Genomic DNA, 17,500 nt, shown 5'->3' with positions numbered 1-17,500 from the left:
TATAGTGGTCCCTATATAGTGGTCCCTATATAGAGATCCCTATATAGTCGTTCCCCATAGTGGTCCCTATATAGTGGTCCTATATAGTGGTCCCTATATAGTGGTTCCTATATAGTGGTCCCTATATAGTGGTCCCTATATAGTGGTCCCTATATAGTGGTCCCTATATAGTGGTCCCTATATAGTGGTCCTATATAGTGGTCCCTATATCTATAACTCAGCAGATGTATGTATAGTGGTTCATATATCTATAACTCAACAGTTATATAGTGGTCTGTATATAGTGGTCCCTATATCTATAACTCAGCAGATGTATGTATAGTGGTTCATATATCTATAACTCAACAGTTATATAGTGGTCTGTATTTAGTGGTCCCGATATTTACAACTTGACAGAGCTTTGTTAAATATTTCCTTCTTCTTGCAGTGGGACATTGGGACTTCAGTACAACCTCCTCCGGCACCATCATCATCATCAACATCCTCTTCTTCCTCCAGCACCAGAATCTGTGGAGGGTCCGTCAGGTTGTCCAGTGGTCTCAGCTTCCTAGGAGTTGAGTATGGCTTCCAGCATGGCTCTGTACAGCTGCCCAGAGGAAGGGTCTTCCATCAGGAGAGAATCCGGGGTCACCCCCCGTCTCAGTTGGCCCACAAGCTGGTGCAGCAGACTACCCTTGTACAGCCTAGACTCCAACAGGGAAACAACAGAGGGTTGAATTAGCTGTGTTGCTGCTGGGCTAGAAAACAATGTAAAGGAATACCACTGGTCTACTCTAGAGGTTAGAGGTTAGAGGTTGGGGTTGTTTTAGGAAGTGACACCTTACCAGGCACACTGAGGCTCAGGTAGAGGGAGACACAGAAGTTGGTTCAGGTAAAGGCCATCCCTCATGCAGCGCTGCCATTGGTTATAGGCGTGGGCCACACCCAGGTCTGGACTCATAGCACGTCTCTGAATCAGCCCTCTCATCCTCTCCAACACTGGTCCCTCCTCTATAAACCCTGATACACAAGAAGGGGAGGAGTCATTGGCTGCACTTCACGCACTTTATTTATAAATTCCAAGTTGTGTGTGGCTGTGTGTGTGTTTTCATTCATATTCTGGTCCATACCTCTCTGGCTCTTCCTCTGTCTGCAGAGCTCTCCATACACCAGTCCTAGTAGCAGGGCCTGCAGGAGAGGAAGGTCTGGTCGGGGATGGGCGTGCCTCAGCCAGTAGTAGGTAACAGCCACAGGAAGTCCCAGGTGAAGTGGGAGACCATTCAAAGTGGACTGGGACACACCAACGGTCTCCAAAAACACCTCAAGCCACACTAAATGTGGAGCCTAAGAGACAGAACAAGAGAATGAGAATCAATTTCAGAATCAACAGCAGCATGTTTATATTATACTGTATACTACATCACGTCTACATACCTGATATACTGTATACTACATCACGTCTACATACCTGATATACTGTATACTACATCACGTCTACATACCTGATATACTGTATACTACATCACGTCTACATACCTGATATACTGTATACTACATCACGTCTACATACCTGATATACTGTATACTACATCACGTCTACATACCTGATATACTGTATACTACATCACGTCTACATACCTGATATACTGTATACTACATCATGTCTACATACCTGATATACTGTATACTACATCACGTCTACATACCTGATATACTGTATACTACATCACGTCTACATACCTGATATACTGTATACTACATCACGTCTACATACCTGATATACTGTATACTATATCACGTCTACATACCTGATATACTGTATACTACATCACGTCTACATACCTGATATACTGTATACTATACATCACGTCTACATACCTGATATACTGTATACTACATCACGTCTACATACCTGATATACTGTATACTACATCACGTCTACATACCTGATATACTGTATACTACATCACGTCTACATACCTGATATACTGTATACTATATCACATCTACATACCTGATATACTGTATACTACATCATGTCTACATACCTGATATACTGTATACTACATCACGTCTACATACCTGATATACTGTATACTATATCACATCTACATACCTGATATACTGTATACTATATCACGTCTACATACCTGATATACTGTATACTATATCACACGTCTACATACCTGATATACTGTATACTACATCACGTCTACATACCTGATATACTGTATACTACATCACGTCTACATACCTGATATACTGTATACTACATCATGTCTACATACCTGATATACTGTATACTACATCACGTCTACATACCTGATATACTGTATACTATATCACATCTACATACCTGATATACTGTATACTATATCACGTCTACATACCTGATATACTGTATACTATATCACACGTCTACATACCTGATATACTGTATACTACATCATGTCTACATACCTGATATACTGTATACTATATCACGTCTACATACCTGATATACTGTATACTACATCACGTCTACATACCTGATATACTGTATACTATATCACATGTCTACATACCTGATATACTGTATACTATATCACATGTCTACATACCTGATATACTGTATACTATATCACATGTCTACATACCTGATATACTGTATACTATATCACATGTCTACATACCTGATATACTGTATACTATATCACATGTCGACATACCTGATATACTGTATACTATATCACATGTCTACATACCTGATCCAGTGTGTCCAGCTGCAGCTGTTGTGCAGCACTGGGCAGGATGGCTGTAACCATGCTGCTGGTCAGGTTTGTTTCTTCCCTGTCATACTCCTCCACTTCCCTCCCCTCACCCAGCAGCAGCCCGTAGAATGCCTGCCGTATGGGCCGAGAGGTGATGTTCCCACTGGGTAAGCTGTGATCTTCCACTTGGATACCCTGTATCACTGGCCTATGCTGCAGAATGTATATCATGTAGGGGGGAAGTGTCCCCTTCGTCAACGGCAGCAGAGTCCAGTCTGGAAGGACACTCAGATGGTCTGGGAGAAGGCCGGCATCAGGAGCCTCGCCATCATTGAAGAAACGCTCCAGGCAACCGGGTTGAATCTGGTATGTTTCTATGCCCCGAGAGAGGGCCTGGAGGGCAGCATCCATGTTGTTTTCCCCATGACAAATGAGGAGGTGCACATTGTCCAAGGCCTCCTGCTTCTCCTGGAAACTGGCCAGCCATTTCAGCAACTTGTTGAAAAAGACAACCCCTTCCCAAGCACAAAAAAACAACACACATATATATATATATATATATATAAAATATTGCAGGCATTGAATATACCTTTGAGCATCAATTACACCAGTTATTAATTACACTTTGGATGGTGTATCAATACACCCAGTTACTACAAAGATACGGGTATCCTTCCTAACTCAGTTGCCAGAGAGGAAGGAAACTGCTCAGGGATTTCACCTTGAGGTCAATGGTGACGTTAATGGCTGAGATAGGAGAAAACTGAGGATCAACAACATTGTAGTTATTCCACAATACTAACCTAATTGACAGAGTGAAAATAAGGAAGCCTGTACAGCAGAGATCTCCAACCTTTTCTAGCATGACAGCTACATAAAGAAAAATGAATTTCACGAGCTACTCATTTTTTTAATAGCTTTCAAATCGTCAAATTCTTCTCCTCTCCTCAACCCTGCAACTCTTCCCCTGTTCCTTATACAAGATATGTGTTTTCTGGCAATATATAATAGTCAAATAACAACTCTAAGGGGGCCCTATAAAATGTTATTTTGAATTATTCCAAATTCTGTTTTTTACTCTCAATATTACAATTATTCAGAGAGAAACAATGGAAATTGATGTTCTGAGTCCATGTCAATGCTTAAATCACATCAACAGAAAAATGTAGAGGTCTGAAAAAAAATGCTAACAAATGTAAAAAAAATCTGTAATTCCCCTTTAATTGTACATCTAGCAGGAGAGGAATGTATTAGTTTAGCAATGTTTCTGCTGTTAGGCCTACTGCTGCAGCACACCATGGCAGAGACTGCTAAACAATGGCCTCCTAATTTATGCAAATAATCATGATATCCAAAACCGTTCAACAGTTTGGGGTCACTTAGAAATGTCCTTGTTTTTGAAAGAAAAACATCAAATTGATCAGAAATACAGTGTAGAAATTGTTAATGTTGTAAATGACTATTGGAGCTGGAAACGGTTGATTTGTTATGGAATATCTACATAGGCTACAGAGGCCCATTATCAGCAACCATCACTCCTGTGTTCCAGTGGCACGTTGTGTTAGCTAATTCAAGTTCATCATTTTAAAAGGCTAATTGATCATTAGAAAACCCTTTCGCCATTATGTTAGAAGAGTTGAAAACTGTTGTACTGATTAAAGAAATAATAAAACTGTCTTTCTTTAGACTAGTTGAGTATCTGGAGCATCAGCATTTGTGGGTTCGATTACAGGCTCAAAATGGCCAGAAACTTGTCAGCCTATTCTTGTTCTGAGAAATTAAGACTATTCCATGCGAGAAATTGCCAAGAAACTGAAGATCTCGTACAACGCTGTGTACTACTCCCTTCACAGAACAGCGCAAACTGGCTCTAACCAGAATAGAAATGTTTAAATTCATGGTCAGACAACACAAAGAGAGAATGGTACATAAAAAAGGAATTACGTTCCATTGACGTGCGCTTAACTTGGGTCTTAATCGGCCCTCATTAGGAGGAATGTATTATATAAAACGTTTTCTATTCCATCTGACTTGGAAATGAAACAGACAAGCTGCTGCACATAATTTGTAAAAACTGTCTGGGTTGTTTGTTCTCTGGATCTGGAACCCAAACTGGTTGGGTTGTTTGTTCTCTGGATCTGGAACCCAAACTGGTTGGGTTGTTTGTTCTCTGGATCTGGAACCCAAACTGTCTGGGTTGGTTGTTCTCTGGATCTGGAACCCAAACTGGTTGGGTTGTTTGTTCTCTGGATCTGGAACCCAAACTGGTTGGGTTGTTTGTTCTCTGGATCTGGAACCCAAACTGTCTGGGTTGGTTGTTCTCTGGATCTGGAACCCAAACTGGTTGGGTTGTTTGTTCTCTGGATCTGGATCCCAAACTGTCTGGGTTGGTTGTTCTCTGGATCTGGAACCCAAACTGGTTGGGTTGTTTGTTCTCTGGATCTGGATCCCAAACTGTCTGGGTTGTTTGTTCTCTGGATCTGGAACCCAAACTGGTTGGGTTGTTTGTTCTCTGGATCTGGATCCCAAACTGTCTGGGTTGGTTGTTCTCTGGATCTGGAACCCAAACTGGTTGGGTTGTTTGTTCTCTGGATCTGGATCCCAAACTGTCTGGGTTGGTTGTTCTCTGGATCTGGAACCCAAACTGGTTGGGTTGTTTGTTCTCTGGATCTGGATCCCAAACTGTCTGGGTTGGTTGTTCTCTGGATCTGGAACCCAAACTGGTTGGGTTGTTTGTTCTCTGGATCTGGATCCCAAACTGTCTGGGTTGTTTGTTCTCTGGATCTGGAACCCAAACTGGTTGGGTTGTTTGTTCTCTGGATCTGGATCCCAAACTGGCTGGGTTGTTTGTTCTCTGGATCTGGATCCCAAACTGCCTGGGTTGGTTGGTGTCTGGATCTGGATCTGGATCCCAAACTGGCTGGGTTGGTTGGTGTCTGGATCTGGATCTGGATCCCAAACTGGCTGGGTTGGTTGGTGTCTGGATCTGGAACCAAAACTAGTTGGGTTGGTTGGTATGGGCAGGTATAAGCTACGGACAATGAACACAATCGAATTTTATCAATGGAAATTTGAATGCACAGAAATACCGTCACAAGATTCCGAGGCCCAATGTCGTGCCATTCATCTGCCCCCATCACCTCATGTTACTGGTTGGTAGGTGATCAAATACTTATGTCATGCAATAAAATGCAAATTAATTACTTAAAAATCATACAGAGTGATTTTCTGGATTTTTGTTTTAGATTCCGTCTCTCACAGTTGAAGTGTACCTACGATAAAAAATTACAGACCTCTACATGCTTTGTAAGTAGGAAAACCTGCAACATCGGCAGTGTTTCAAATAGTTGTTCTCCCCACTGTATATATATCAATATTTGTTAACTAGGCAGGTCAGTTCAGAACTAATTCCTATTTACAATGACGGCCTAGGAACAGTGGGTTAACTGTGTTGTTAAGGGGCAGAACGACAGATTTTTTTCACCTTGTCAGCTCGGGAATTCGATCTAGCAAGCTTTTGGTTACTGACCCAACGCTCTAACCACTAGGCTACCTGCCGTCCCTACACTCTAACCACTAGACGACCTGCCGCCCCTACACTCTAACCACTAGGCTACCTGCCGTCCCTACACTCTAACCACTAGACGACCTGCCGCCCCAAATGCATCTGTAGTAGTTATGTTTACTTCGGTATACGCGTAAAATGTTCAAACTTACCGCGCTTCCAATTGGGTTCCATCGACAAGCTGTCTTCAAACTTGATGGGAAAGCCCATCTTATCCAAGTTGACATAGTCGTTTCCTGTGATGGCACCAAAGACTGGGAGAAGCTGTCTGTTGATGTTGACTTGTCTGCAGAAGCTTGTTGTGGTGTACCGCTTGCAGGGGATGTAATTTTGAGGACTCCAGCGTTGCACTGACGCGTTCTGCCACTGAAAATGGGACATGGGAAGAAATCCTGCCTGGATGTCAAAAATATAAAAGTCACTGTCATTGGACAGGACCGGACACTTCCACTTTTGAGCCAGTGAGGCTATTTCTTGGTCTGCCTCAGAAAGGGCCTGTGCGAACGGCACATTCAAGCTGGAGAGAACCTGTTTAAAGACTTGTCTGGCAAGGGTTGGTATTAACCAGGCCCCTCGAAGCCCCTTGGACCACTTGTTGGCTGTGTCGATCTTTGATTCAGCTCGTTTTCTGACAGTTTCAAACTTTTTGTCGGTGTGGTCGGAGCCTCCGTCTATAATCACATACGGTTCAATGCTACAATCTCTCAGCGCCTTAAAGAACTTGCAGACCTGGTCCTCAAATACATCATAATCCCCTCCATGCTGCTGATCCACACATGAGGTCAAATAAAGAGAGTGGTAGATATTACAACCATCTATGACTACCTTGCTGTTTCTGAAATGATCATTTGTTAAAATCTCTCCATGATCACCTATAAATTTGGCCAAACCCTTGATACCCATGATGAGATCCTTCTAGGATATGATGTCTCTCGAAGTGAAGAGGTTCAGTCACAGGACTATTTATAGGATCATTACAAAGGAAGGGTTTACATTTCGTTAAGTTTCCCTTTCAATACGTCATCTCCCTAATCTCTGTATGGACACTTGCTGAGCAGGTCTAGACTAGTTTATGGGAAATCCTATATGAAAATAATACAGTCAGAAATGGGTTACAACTGTGGTGGTGGTGTGGGCTACCATGGTGGTGGTGTGGGCTACCATGGTGGTGGTGTGGGCTACCATGGTAGTGGTGTGGGCTACCGTGGTGGTGGTGGTGTGGGCTACCGTGGTGGTGGTGTGGGCTACCATGGTGGTGGTGGTGTGGGCTACCGTGGTGTTGGTGTGGACTACCATGGCGGTGGTGGTGTGGGCTACCATGGTGGTGGTGGTGTGGGCTACCATGGTGGTGGTGGTGTGGGCTACCATGGTGGTGGTGGTGTGGGCTACTGTGGTGGTGGTGTGGGCTACTGTGGTGGTGGTGTGGGCTAACATGGTGGTGGTGGTGTGGGCTACCATGGTGGTGGTGGTGTGGGCTACCATGGTGGTGGTGGTGTGGGCTACCATGGTGGTGGTGGTGTGGGCTACCATGGTGGTGGTGGTGTGGGCTACCATGGTGGTGGTTGTGTGGGCTACCGTCGTGGTGGTGTGGACTACCATGGTGGTGGTGTGGACTACCATTATGGTGGTGGTGTGGGCTACTGTGGTGGTGGTGTGGACTACCATGGCGGTGGTGGTGTGGGCTACCTTGGTGGTGGTGGTGTGGGCTACCATGGTGGTGGTGGTGGTGTGGGCTACCATGGTGGTGGTGTGGGCTACCATGGTGGTGGTAGTGTGGGCTAACATGGTGGTGGTGTGGGCTACCGTGGTGGTGATGTGGGCTACCATGGTGGTGTGGGCTACCATGGTGGTGGTGTGGGCTACCGTGGTGGTGATGTGGGCTACCATGGTGGTGGTGATGTGGGCTACCATGGTGGTGATGTGGGCTACCATGGTGGTGGTGTGGGCTACCATGGTGGTGATGTGGGCTACCATGGTTGTGATGTGGGCTACCATGGTGGTGATGTGGGCTACCATGGTGGTGATGTGGGCTACCATGGTGGTGATGTGGGCTACCATGATGGTGGTGTGGGCTACCATGGTGGTGATGTGGGCTACCATGGTGGTTGTGTGAGCTACCGTGGTGGTGATGTGGGCTACCATGGTGGTGGTGATGTGGGCTACCATGGTGGTGGTGTGGGCTCCCATGGTGGTGGTGATGTGGGCTACCATGGTGGTGATGTGGGCTACCATGGTGGTGGTGTGGGCTACCGTGGTGGTGATGTGGGCTACCATGGTGGTGATGTGGGCTACCATGGTGGTGATGTGGGCTACCATGGTGGTGATGTGGGCTACCATGATGGTGGTGTGGGCTACCATGATGGTGGTGTGGGCTACCATGGTGGTGATGTGGGCTACCATGGTGGTGGTGTGGGCTACCATGGTGGTGATGTGGGCTACTAGTTAAATTGCAGGAAGACATGGAGTAACAGGTCTAAGGTTTAAACGTGTATTCAGTTCAAATACAAGAGGGGAGTTCCGGTTTAGCAGGTGAATGGAGAAGAAGCTCGTGGACGAAGCTCCTACGTATTAGTTAATTTTGCCAAATATGAACTTTGCAGTTACATTTGGGCACGCTTTTCATCCAAAATTTGAGGTGGGTGGACTGAGGTAGGGCGGAGAGGTAGGGAAGGGACTAGGGGGGATTGGGTGGGTGTGTTGAATGGAGGGGGGGATATGGTCAAATCCTTAATGTACATTATGTAAAACTTTTATAAAAATATGTGGACATGGAGTGAAGAGTTTCAGTCACATGACTATCTACATCATCATCATTACAATGGATAGTTTTCTCTTTTGTTAAGTTTCCTTTTCCCGAAAACCTAACAGGCAAACGCACTGGATGAGGGATGTAAAATGCAAACAGTGGTCATCAAACATGATCACTTAGACACTGTCAGGTAACTGACTTACCTGGTCTAGTTTTCTGTTCTATTGTATTTGGACATGAAACCTCCATGACAGATTAACTGCTGCATACTGTTTGTATAAACTGGTTGGGTGGGTTGGCAAAGGCTTGTATTTAGTTTAGATTAACGGTGGTGGTGTGGGCTACCGTGGTGGTGGTGGTGAGGGCTACCGTGGTGGTGGTGGTGAGGGCTACCGTGGTGGTGGTGGTGAGGGCTACCGTGGTGGTGGTGGTGAGGGCTACCATGGTGGTGGTGGTGAGGGCTACCATGGTGGTGGTGGTGAGGGCTACCATGGTGGTGGTGGTGTTGGTGGAAGCGGTGTGGGATACCATGGTGGTATAGGCTACCATGGTGGTTGTGGTGGTGTGGCGTAGTGGTGGTGGTGGTGTGGAATACCATGGTGGTGGTGGTGTTTGCTACCATGGTGGTGGTGGTGGTGGTGTGGGCTACCATGGTTGTGTGGGCTACCATGGTGGTGGTGTTGGTGGTGGTGGAAGTGGTGTGGGCTACCGTGGTGGTATGGGCTACCATGGTGGTGGTCGTGGTGGTACAGGCTACCGTAGTGGTGGTTTTGGTTGTGTAGGCTACTATGGTTGTGGTGGTGGTGTGGGCTACCATGGTGGTGGTGGTGGGGTGGGCATCCATGGTGGCGGTGGTGGTGGTGTTGGTGTGGGCTACCATGGTGGTGGTGGTGTTGTTGTGGGCTACCATGGTGGAGGTGGTGGTGGTGTTGGTGTGGGCTACCATGGTGGTATTGGTGGTGTGGGCTACCATGGTGGTGATGTGGGCTACCATGGTGGTGGTGTGGGCTACCAGGGTGGTGGTGAGGGCTACCAAGGTGGTGGTGAGGGCTACCATCGTGGTGGTGTGGGCTACCATGGTGGTGGTGAGGGCTACCATGGTGGTGGTGTGGGCTACCATGGTGGTGGTGGTGTGGGCTACTATGGTGGTGGTGGTGAGGGCTACCATGGTGGTGGTGGTGAGGGCTACTATGGTGGTGGTGAGGGCTACCATGGTGGTGGTGGTGAGGGCTACCATGGTGGTGGTGGTGAGGGCTACTATGGTGGTGGTGAGGGCTACCATGGTGGTGGTGGTGTGGGCTACCTTGATGGTGGTGGTGTGGGCTACCATGGTGGAGGTGGTGTGGGCTACTATGGTGGTGGTGGTGAGGGCTACCATGGTGGTGGTGGTGAGGGCTACTATGGTGGTGGTGAGGGCTACCATGGTGGTGGTGGTGTGGGCTACCGTGGTGGTGGTGGTGTGGCGTAGTGGTGGTGGTGGTGTTTGCGGTAGTCCTTTAGGCGTGTTTCCTCCATGTTCTTGGGCACAGGAACGATGTTGTCTGCTTGAAACATGTTGGTATTACAGACTCGGTCAGGGACAGGTTAAAAATGTCAGTGAAGACACTTGCCAGTTGGTCTGCACATGCTCTGAGTACACGTCCATCCTGGTAATCCCCACAGCCTTGTGAATGTTGACCTGTTTAAAGGCTACGGAGGGCATGCACTTTCAATGCAATATACCAAAACAAAATAAACTATGCATGAGATTTTATTGTATTCAGAGGACATTGCAGTAGGATTCTATTGTATTGACAGGCACTCTACACAGACAGTTGCACAATAACCAATACGAGCTGTAGCATCACTATACGCAAATAGACCATTGCTATATATGGACCGGGGCCATTGACTTTGAACTGGACTGCGTTTACAGCATGAGTTGTTGTGAGTAAATGCTCTTGTTTTGAGATCAAAGTGAGAGCTGCACGTGGCCACGTGTGCACATTTGTACCTATTTTTTGCTAGTAAATGAGTTATTAGCCCAGTTATAACTCTTTTCTAGTCAGCAATAGGGGAGTGGTTGCTTCCTACAAGAACACAAAACGTGTGCATTTCGTGTGCAAGTTAATAAGTAAGACGCTTTTTTTCTGTCTTAAAAGGAACATGTTGTATATTAAGACAGGCTTGAATGAGCTAAGTGACCAATAGACAGAGAGTATCATAATGTGCCTGATTCTCTGTAATAAATGTACAAGGAATAATAATACATTTTATTTTGTAAAGTGGTTTTCTTGCATCAAACAACAACATTTTCAGTCACCTCCTTGTCTGTAGGACAAGTGGACAAACAGGTTCATCTCAACTCAACATTATTGATCAACGAGCCACAGTACTTGGCCACTGTTTTAACTTTAACTTAAAACTACTTCAGGATCGGTGTCCCTTCCACGGGACAGTTGAGCTAACGTAGGCTAATGCGATTAGCATGAGGTTGTAAGTAACAAGAACAGGACATAGACATATCTGATATTGGCAGAAAGCTTACATTCTTGTTAATCTAACTGCACTGTCCAATGTACAGTACTTTTTACAGTGAACTAATACCATGCTATTGTTTGAGGAGAGTGCACAGTTTTGAACATGAAAGTTATTAATAAACAAATTGGGCACATTTGGGCAGTCTTGACACAACACTTTGAACAGAAATGCAATGGTTCATTGGATAAGTCTAAAACTTTGCACGTACACTGATGCCATCTACTGGCCAAAATCTAAATTGCAGCTGGGATGGAATAATACATTATGGCCTTTCTCTTGCATTTCAAAGGTGATGGTACAAAAGAAATACAAAAATAACATTTGTTTTTTTCTTTGTATTATCTTGTACCAGATCTAATGTGTTATATTCTCCTACATTCATTTCACATTTCCACAAACATCAAAGTGTTTCCTTTCAAATGGTACCAAGAATATCTATATCCTTGCTTCAGGGCCTGAGCTACAGGCAGTTAGATTTGGGTATGTCATTTTAGGAGAAAATGGAAAAAAGGGGCAGATCCTTATTTAAGGTACTGTCATAACTAAAATACCACCTATGCAGGATTTAACAATTGAACTCTCCCCTGTCTACTGACCTAGTACACAGCAAGGGACTGTTCCTCAAACTCAATGGTAAGGGCCTTGCAGTAAAGCGGGATATCCCCAAAGTCGAGTGCCTCCCTCACCCTGAACCAATAAACCTGGTGCCTTTTCAGGATCGTCCGGGCCAGAGTTTCAACCTCAGCACACTGAATGGGCTGCCCGCCCCTGGGTTGGCTTAGTCCAGACACGCCCCTCTTATAACTCCTACCAATGCACTCAGTACCTATAGTTGGGTCTCAGGCTCCTTTATACCAGCAACTCAGGTTCCCGATAGACTAACTAACCAGATGCTAAAATTACGCCCCCCCCCCCCCCCCCCTTGGGTTGTGCCGTGGCGGAGATCTTTGTGGGCTATACTCGGCCTTGTCTCAGGATGGTAAGTTGGTGGTTGAAGATATCCCTCTAGTGGTGTGGGGGCTGTGCTTTGGCAAAGTGGGTGGGGTTATATCCTTCCTGTTTGGCACTGTCCGGGGGTGTCATCGGATGGGGCCACAGTGTCTCCTGACTCCTCCTGTCTCAGCCTCCAGTATTTATGCTGCAGTAGTTTATGTGTCAGGGGGCTGGGGTCAGTTTGTTATATCTGGAGTACTTCTCATGTCCTATCCGGTGTCCTGTGGGAATTTAAGTATGCTCTCTCTAATTCTCTCTTTCTCTCTTTCTTTCTCTCTCTCGGAGGACCTGAGCTCTAGGACCATGCCTCAGGACTACCTGGCATGATGACTCCTTGCTGTCCCCAGTCCACCTGGTCGTGCTGCTGCTCCAGTTTCAACTGTTCTGCCTGTGATTATTATTATTTGACCATGCTGGTCATTTATTAACATTTGAACATCTTGGCCATGTTCTGTTATAATATCCACCCGGCACAGCCAGAAGTGGACTGGCCACCCCACATAGCCTGGTTCCTCTCTAGGTTTCTTCCTAGGTTTTGGCCTTTCTAGAGAGTTTTTCCTAGCCACCGTGCTTCTACACCTGCAATGTTTGCTGTTTGGGGTTTTAGGCTGGGTTTCTGTACAGCACTTTGAGATATCAGCTGATGTACGAAGGGCTATATAAATAAATTTGATTTGATTTGATCAAGTCTATTTCAGAAACCTAGAGAAAAGCACTGGTATGACTCATTAATGACACGGGGTTTCAGAACAATAAAGCAAGTTTATTCAAAGTTCCAGAAACAGCCATAAAAAAAAATCCCAGATCAATCAACCAATCACAAATCAATATCACAAATCAACCAATCACAAATCAATATCACAAATCAACCAATCAATAAATCAATATCACAAATCAACCAATTACAAATCAATATCACAAATCAACCAATCACAAATCAATATCACAAATCAACCAATCACAAATCAATATCACAAATCAACCAATCACAAATCAATATCACAAATTAACCAATCACAAATCAATATCACAAATCAACCAATCACAAATCAATATCACAAATCAACCAATCACAAATCAATATCACAAATCAATGATAAGATCAAATCAACCATGAATTAACTTTATAGATGCCTCCAGTGCCCTTAAAACCATTAGTGGGATGAGCCAATAAAATGTTATTTGTCGATCACAATTTTATCAGAAGGACAATATTTAATGACAATAAGAACAAGAAAAACCTTCTACAATTTATAAACGGCTCTTTGTCTCCCCCTCAAGATGATCAGTCCCTCAGTTGGTGTCTAAAAAAAACTCTGTAACAGCTACATTAACACACTTCTGTCAATGAGGTCACCTTAACGATTCCTCCGAAAATGTTACTTTAAACCAAGTAGAATAAAAACCTTAAAATATCTCAAGCTAAAATGCGAAAGCAAAAGTCTTGTTCCAGCAGTCGACAGGTTCTTCCAGCTCAAAGAGAGTCCGTTCTACCATCAGTCTTCCTGTCTGCTAACTCATTGTGGCTAACTCCTGCTCCAATGATGCATTAACACCTAATGCGGCATTTGCTCATGAGCTGCATTTTCAGCACCAACTAACCCCCCACCTCCTGCCTGACTGTTCTGTCCTGTGGATTTACAATTCAAGCTAGAAACCTCCATTACTGCACTACTTTAATCCTCCTTTCATATTTCACAATGTTTTCAACTTTCAACATTTAACATATTTAACCTTTAATGATCATTACAATAAACTTCAGTCCCAATTAATTTATTCTCTTTTTTTTCTTATTTTACTTAAATAAATGTAAATTCTCTTATCGATGTTCATTCTTCTTTATTCTCTGTGTGTGAATGAAAGTGAAACTACTTCATGAGTTTGTGTGTGTGTGTGTGTGTGTGTGTGTGTGTGTGTGTGTGTGTGTGTGTGTGTGTGTGTGTGTGTGTGTGTGTGTGTGTGTGTGTGTGTGTGTGTGGGTGTATGCAAGTGGGGCCTTCCTACCCAGGCCTTCTGTCACTAAAATGTCACAGAAAACTGGGTCCCTAGTGGTCCCTATATAGTGGTCCCTATATAGTGGTCCCTATATAGTGGTCCTATATAGTGGTCCCTATATCTACAACTCAACAGTTGTATAGTGGTCTGTATATAGTGGTCCCTATATAGTGGTCTGTATATGGTGGTCTGTATTTAGTGGTCTGTATTTAGTGGTCCCTATATAGTGGTTCATATATCTACAACTCAACAGTTGTATAGTGGTCTGTATATGGCGGTCTGTATATAGTGGTCTGCATATAGTGGTCTGTATTTAGTGGTCTGTATTTAGTGGTCTGTATATGGTGGTCTGTATATAGTGGTCTGTATATAGTGGTCTGTATATGGTGGTCTGTATATAGTGGTCTGTATATAGTGGTCTGTATATAGTGGTCTGTATATAGTGGTCTGTATATATTGGTATGTGTATAGTGGTCTGTATATAGTGGTCTGTATATAGTGGTCCTATATAGTGGTCCTATATAGTGGTCTGTATATAGTGGTCCTATATAGTGGTCTGTATATAGTGGTCCTATATAGTGGTCCTATATAGTGGTCTGTATATAGTGGTCCTATATAGTGGTCTGTATATAGTGGTCCTATATAGTGGTCTGTATATAGTGGTCTGTATATAGTGGTCTGTATATGGTGGTCTGTATATAGTGGTCTGTATATAGTGGTCTGTATATAGTGGTCTGTATTTAGTGGTCTGTATATAGTGGTCTGTATATAGTGGTCTGTATATAGTGGTCTGTATATAGTGGTCTGTATATAGTGGTCTGTATATAGTGGTCTGTATATAGTGGTCTGTATATAGTGGTCTGTATTTAGTGGTCTGTATATGGTGGTCTGTATATAGTGGTCTGGATATAGTGGTCTGGATATAGTGGTCTGTATATAGTGGTCTGTATATGGTGGTCTGTATATAGTGGTCTGTATATAGTGGTCTGTATTTAGTGGTCCCGATATCTACAACTCAACAGTTATATAGTGGTCTGTATATAGTGGTCCCTATATAGTGGTCTGTATTTAGTGGTCTGTATTTAGTGGTCCCGATATCTACAACTTGACAGAGCTTTGTTAAATATTTCCTTCCTCTTGCAGTGGGACATTTGGACTTCAGTACAACCTCCTCCAGCACCGTCATCATCATCAACATCCTCTTCTTCCTGCAGCACCAGAATCTGTGGAGGGTCCGTCAGGTTGTCCAGTGGTCTCAGCTTCCTAGGAGTTGAGTATGGCTTCCAGCATGGCTCTGTACAGCTGCCCAGAGGAAGGGTCTTCCATCAGGAGAGAATCCGGGGTCACCCCCCCTCTCAGTTGGCCCACAAGCTGGTGCAGCAGACTACCCTTGTACAGCCTAGACTCCAACAGGGAAACAACAGAGGGTTGAATTAGCTGTGTTGCTGCTGGGCTAGAAAACAATGTGAAGGAATACCACTGGTCTACTCTAGAGGTTAGAGGTTAGGGTTGTTTTAGGAAGTGACACCTTACCAGGCACACTGAGGCTCAGGTAGAGGGAGACACAGCAGTTGGTTCAGGTAAAGGCCATCCCTCATGCAGCGCTGCCATTGGTTATAGGCGTGGGCCACACCCAGGTCTGGGCTCATAGCACGTCTCTGAATCAGCCCTCTCATCCTCTCCAACACTGGTCTCTCCTCTATAAACCCTGATACACAAGAAGGGGAGGAGTCATTGGCTGCACTTCACGTACTTTATTTATAAATTCCAAGTTGTGTGTGGCTGTGTGTGTGTTTTCATTCATGCTCTGGTCCATACCTCTCTGGCTCTTCCTCTGTCTGCAGAGCTCTCCGAACACAAGTCCTAGTAGCAGGGCCTGCAGGAGAGGATGGTCTGGTCGGGGATGGGCGTGCCTCAGCCAGTAGTAGGTAACAGCCACAGGAAGTCCCAGATGAGGTGGGACACCATTCAAAGTGGACTGGGACACACCAACGGTCTCCAAAAACACCTCAAGCCGCACTAAATGTGGAGCCTAAGAGACAGAACAAGAGAATGAGAATCAATTTCAGAATCAACAGCAGCATGTTTATATTATACTGTATACTACATCACGTCGACATACCTGATATACTGTATACTACATCATGTCTACATACCTGATATACTGTATACTACATCACGTCTACATACCTGATATACTGTATACTACATCACGTCTACATACCTGATATACTGTATACTACATCACGTCTACATACCTGATATACTGTATACTACATCACGTCTACATACCTGATATACTGTATACTACATCACGTCTACATACCTGATATACTGTATACTATATCACGTCTACATACCTGATATACTGTATACTACATCACGTCTACATACCTGATATACTGTATACTACATCACGTCTACATACCTGATATACTGTATACTACATCACGTCTACATACCTGATATACTGTATACTACATCACGTCTACATACCTGATATACTGTATACTACATCACGTCTACATACCTGATATACTGTATACTACATCACGTCTACATACCTGATATACTGTATACTACATCACGTCTACATACCTGATATACTGTATACTACATCACGTCTACATACCTGATATACTGTATACTACATCACGTCTACATACCTGATATACTGTATACTACATCACGTCTACATACCTGATATACTGTATACTACATCATGTCTACATACCTGATATACTGTATACTACATCATGTCTACATACCTGATATACTGCATACTATATCACATGTATACATACCTGATATACTGTATACTATATCACGTCTACATACCTGATATACTGTATACTATATCACATGTATACATACCTGATATACTGTATACTATATCACGTCTACATACCTGATATACTGTATACTATATCACACGTCTACATACCTGAT

At 44.2% G+C, this 17,500-nt stretch overlaps 2 protein-coding genes across 2 annotated transcripts in view; both read right to left on the bottom strand.

Annotated features, from left to right (window-relative positions):
* Positions 1 to 404: 404 nt before the first annotated feature.
* On the bottom strand, positions 405 to 7,203 carry LOC139378779 (single-strand DNA endonuclease ASTE1-like). The gene is made up of 5 exons (XM_071121279.1): positions 6,447 to 7,203; positions 2,724 to 3,244; positions 1,110 to 1,323; positions 825 to 990; positions 405 to 683 (listed from the first exon to the last, which is right to left on the bottom strand). Exons 1-5 carry the CDS (start codon positions 7,195 to 7,197, stop codon positions 548 to 550), a joined length of 1,788 nt encoding a protein of 595 aa, XP_070977380.1. The 5' UTR covers positions 7,198 to 7,203; the 3' UTR covers positions 405 to 547.
* Positions 7,204 to 15,580: 8,377 nt separating this feature from the next.
* The window catches only part of LOC139378773 (single-strand DNA endonuclease ASTE1-like), an 8,232-nt gene continuing 6,312 nt past the window's right edge, over positions 15,581 to 17,500 (bottom strand). Inside the window, exons 3-5 of the mRNA XM_071121266.1 lie at positions 16,370 to 16,583; positions 16,085 to 16,250; positions 15,581 to 15,950 (exon numbers count right to left, since the gene is read on the bottom strand). Of these exons, the coding sequence (XP_070977367.1) occupies positions 15,815 to 15,950; positions 16,085 to 16,250; positions 16,370 to 16,583 (516 nt within the window). The 3' untranslated portion in view covers positions 15,581 to 15,814. The remainder of the gene's footprint in view (positions 15,951 to 16,084; positions 16,251 to 16,369; positions 16,584 to 17,500) is intronic.

This window comes from Oncorhynchus clarkii, chromosome 2 (genome assembly GCF_045791955.1).
Source record: "Oncorhynchus clarkii lewisi isolate Uvic-CL-2024 chromosome 2, UVic_Ocla_1.0, whole genome shotgun sequence".
In the NCBI taxonomy this organism is placed as follows: domain Eukaryota; kingdom Metazoa; phylum Chordata; class Actinopteri; order Salmoniformes; family Salmonidae; genus Oncorhynchus; species Oncorhynchus clarkii.
The sequence above is the reverse complement of the archived record's forward strand: the minus strand, read 5'-3'. Positions and strand labels throughout refer to the sequence as shown.

Excerpts from the sequence above, each read along its gene's own strand:
- LOC139378779 (XM_071121279.1), bottom strand. The coding sequence starts at position 7,197 with ATGGGTATCAAGGGTTTGGCCAAATTTATAGGTGATCATGGAGAGATT. Across the intron at positions 3,245-6,446 it reads GGAACCCAATTGGAAGCGCG|GGGTTGTCTTTTTCAACAAG; the intron begins GTAAGTTTGAAC and ends GTGCTTGGGAAG. Across the intron at positions 1,324-2,723 it reads AGCTGGACACACTGGATCAG|GCTCCACATTTAGTGTGGCT; the intron begins GTATGTAGACAT and ends TCTGTCTCTTAG.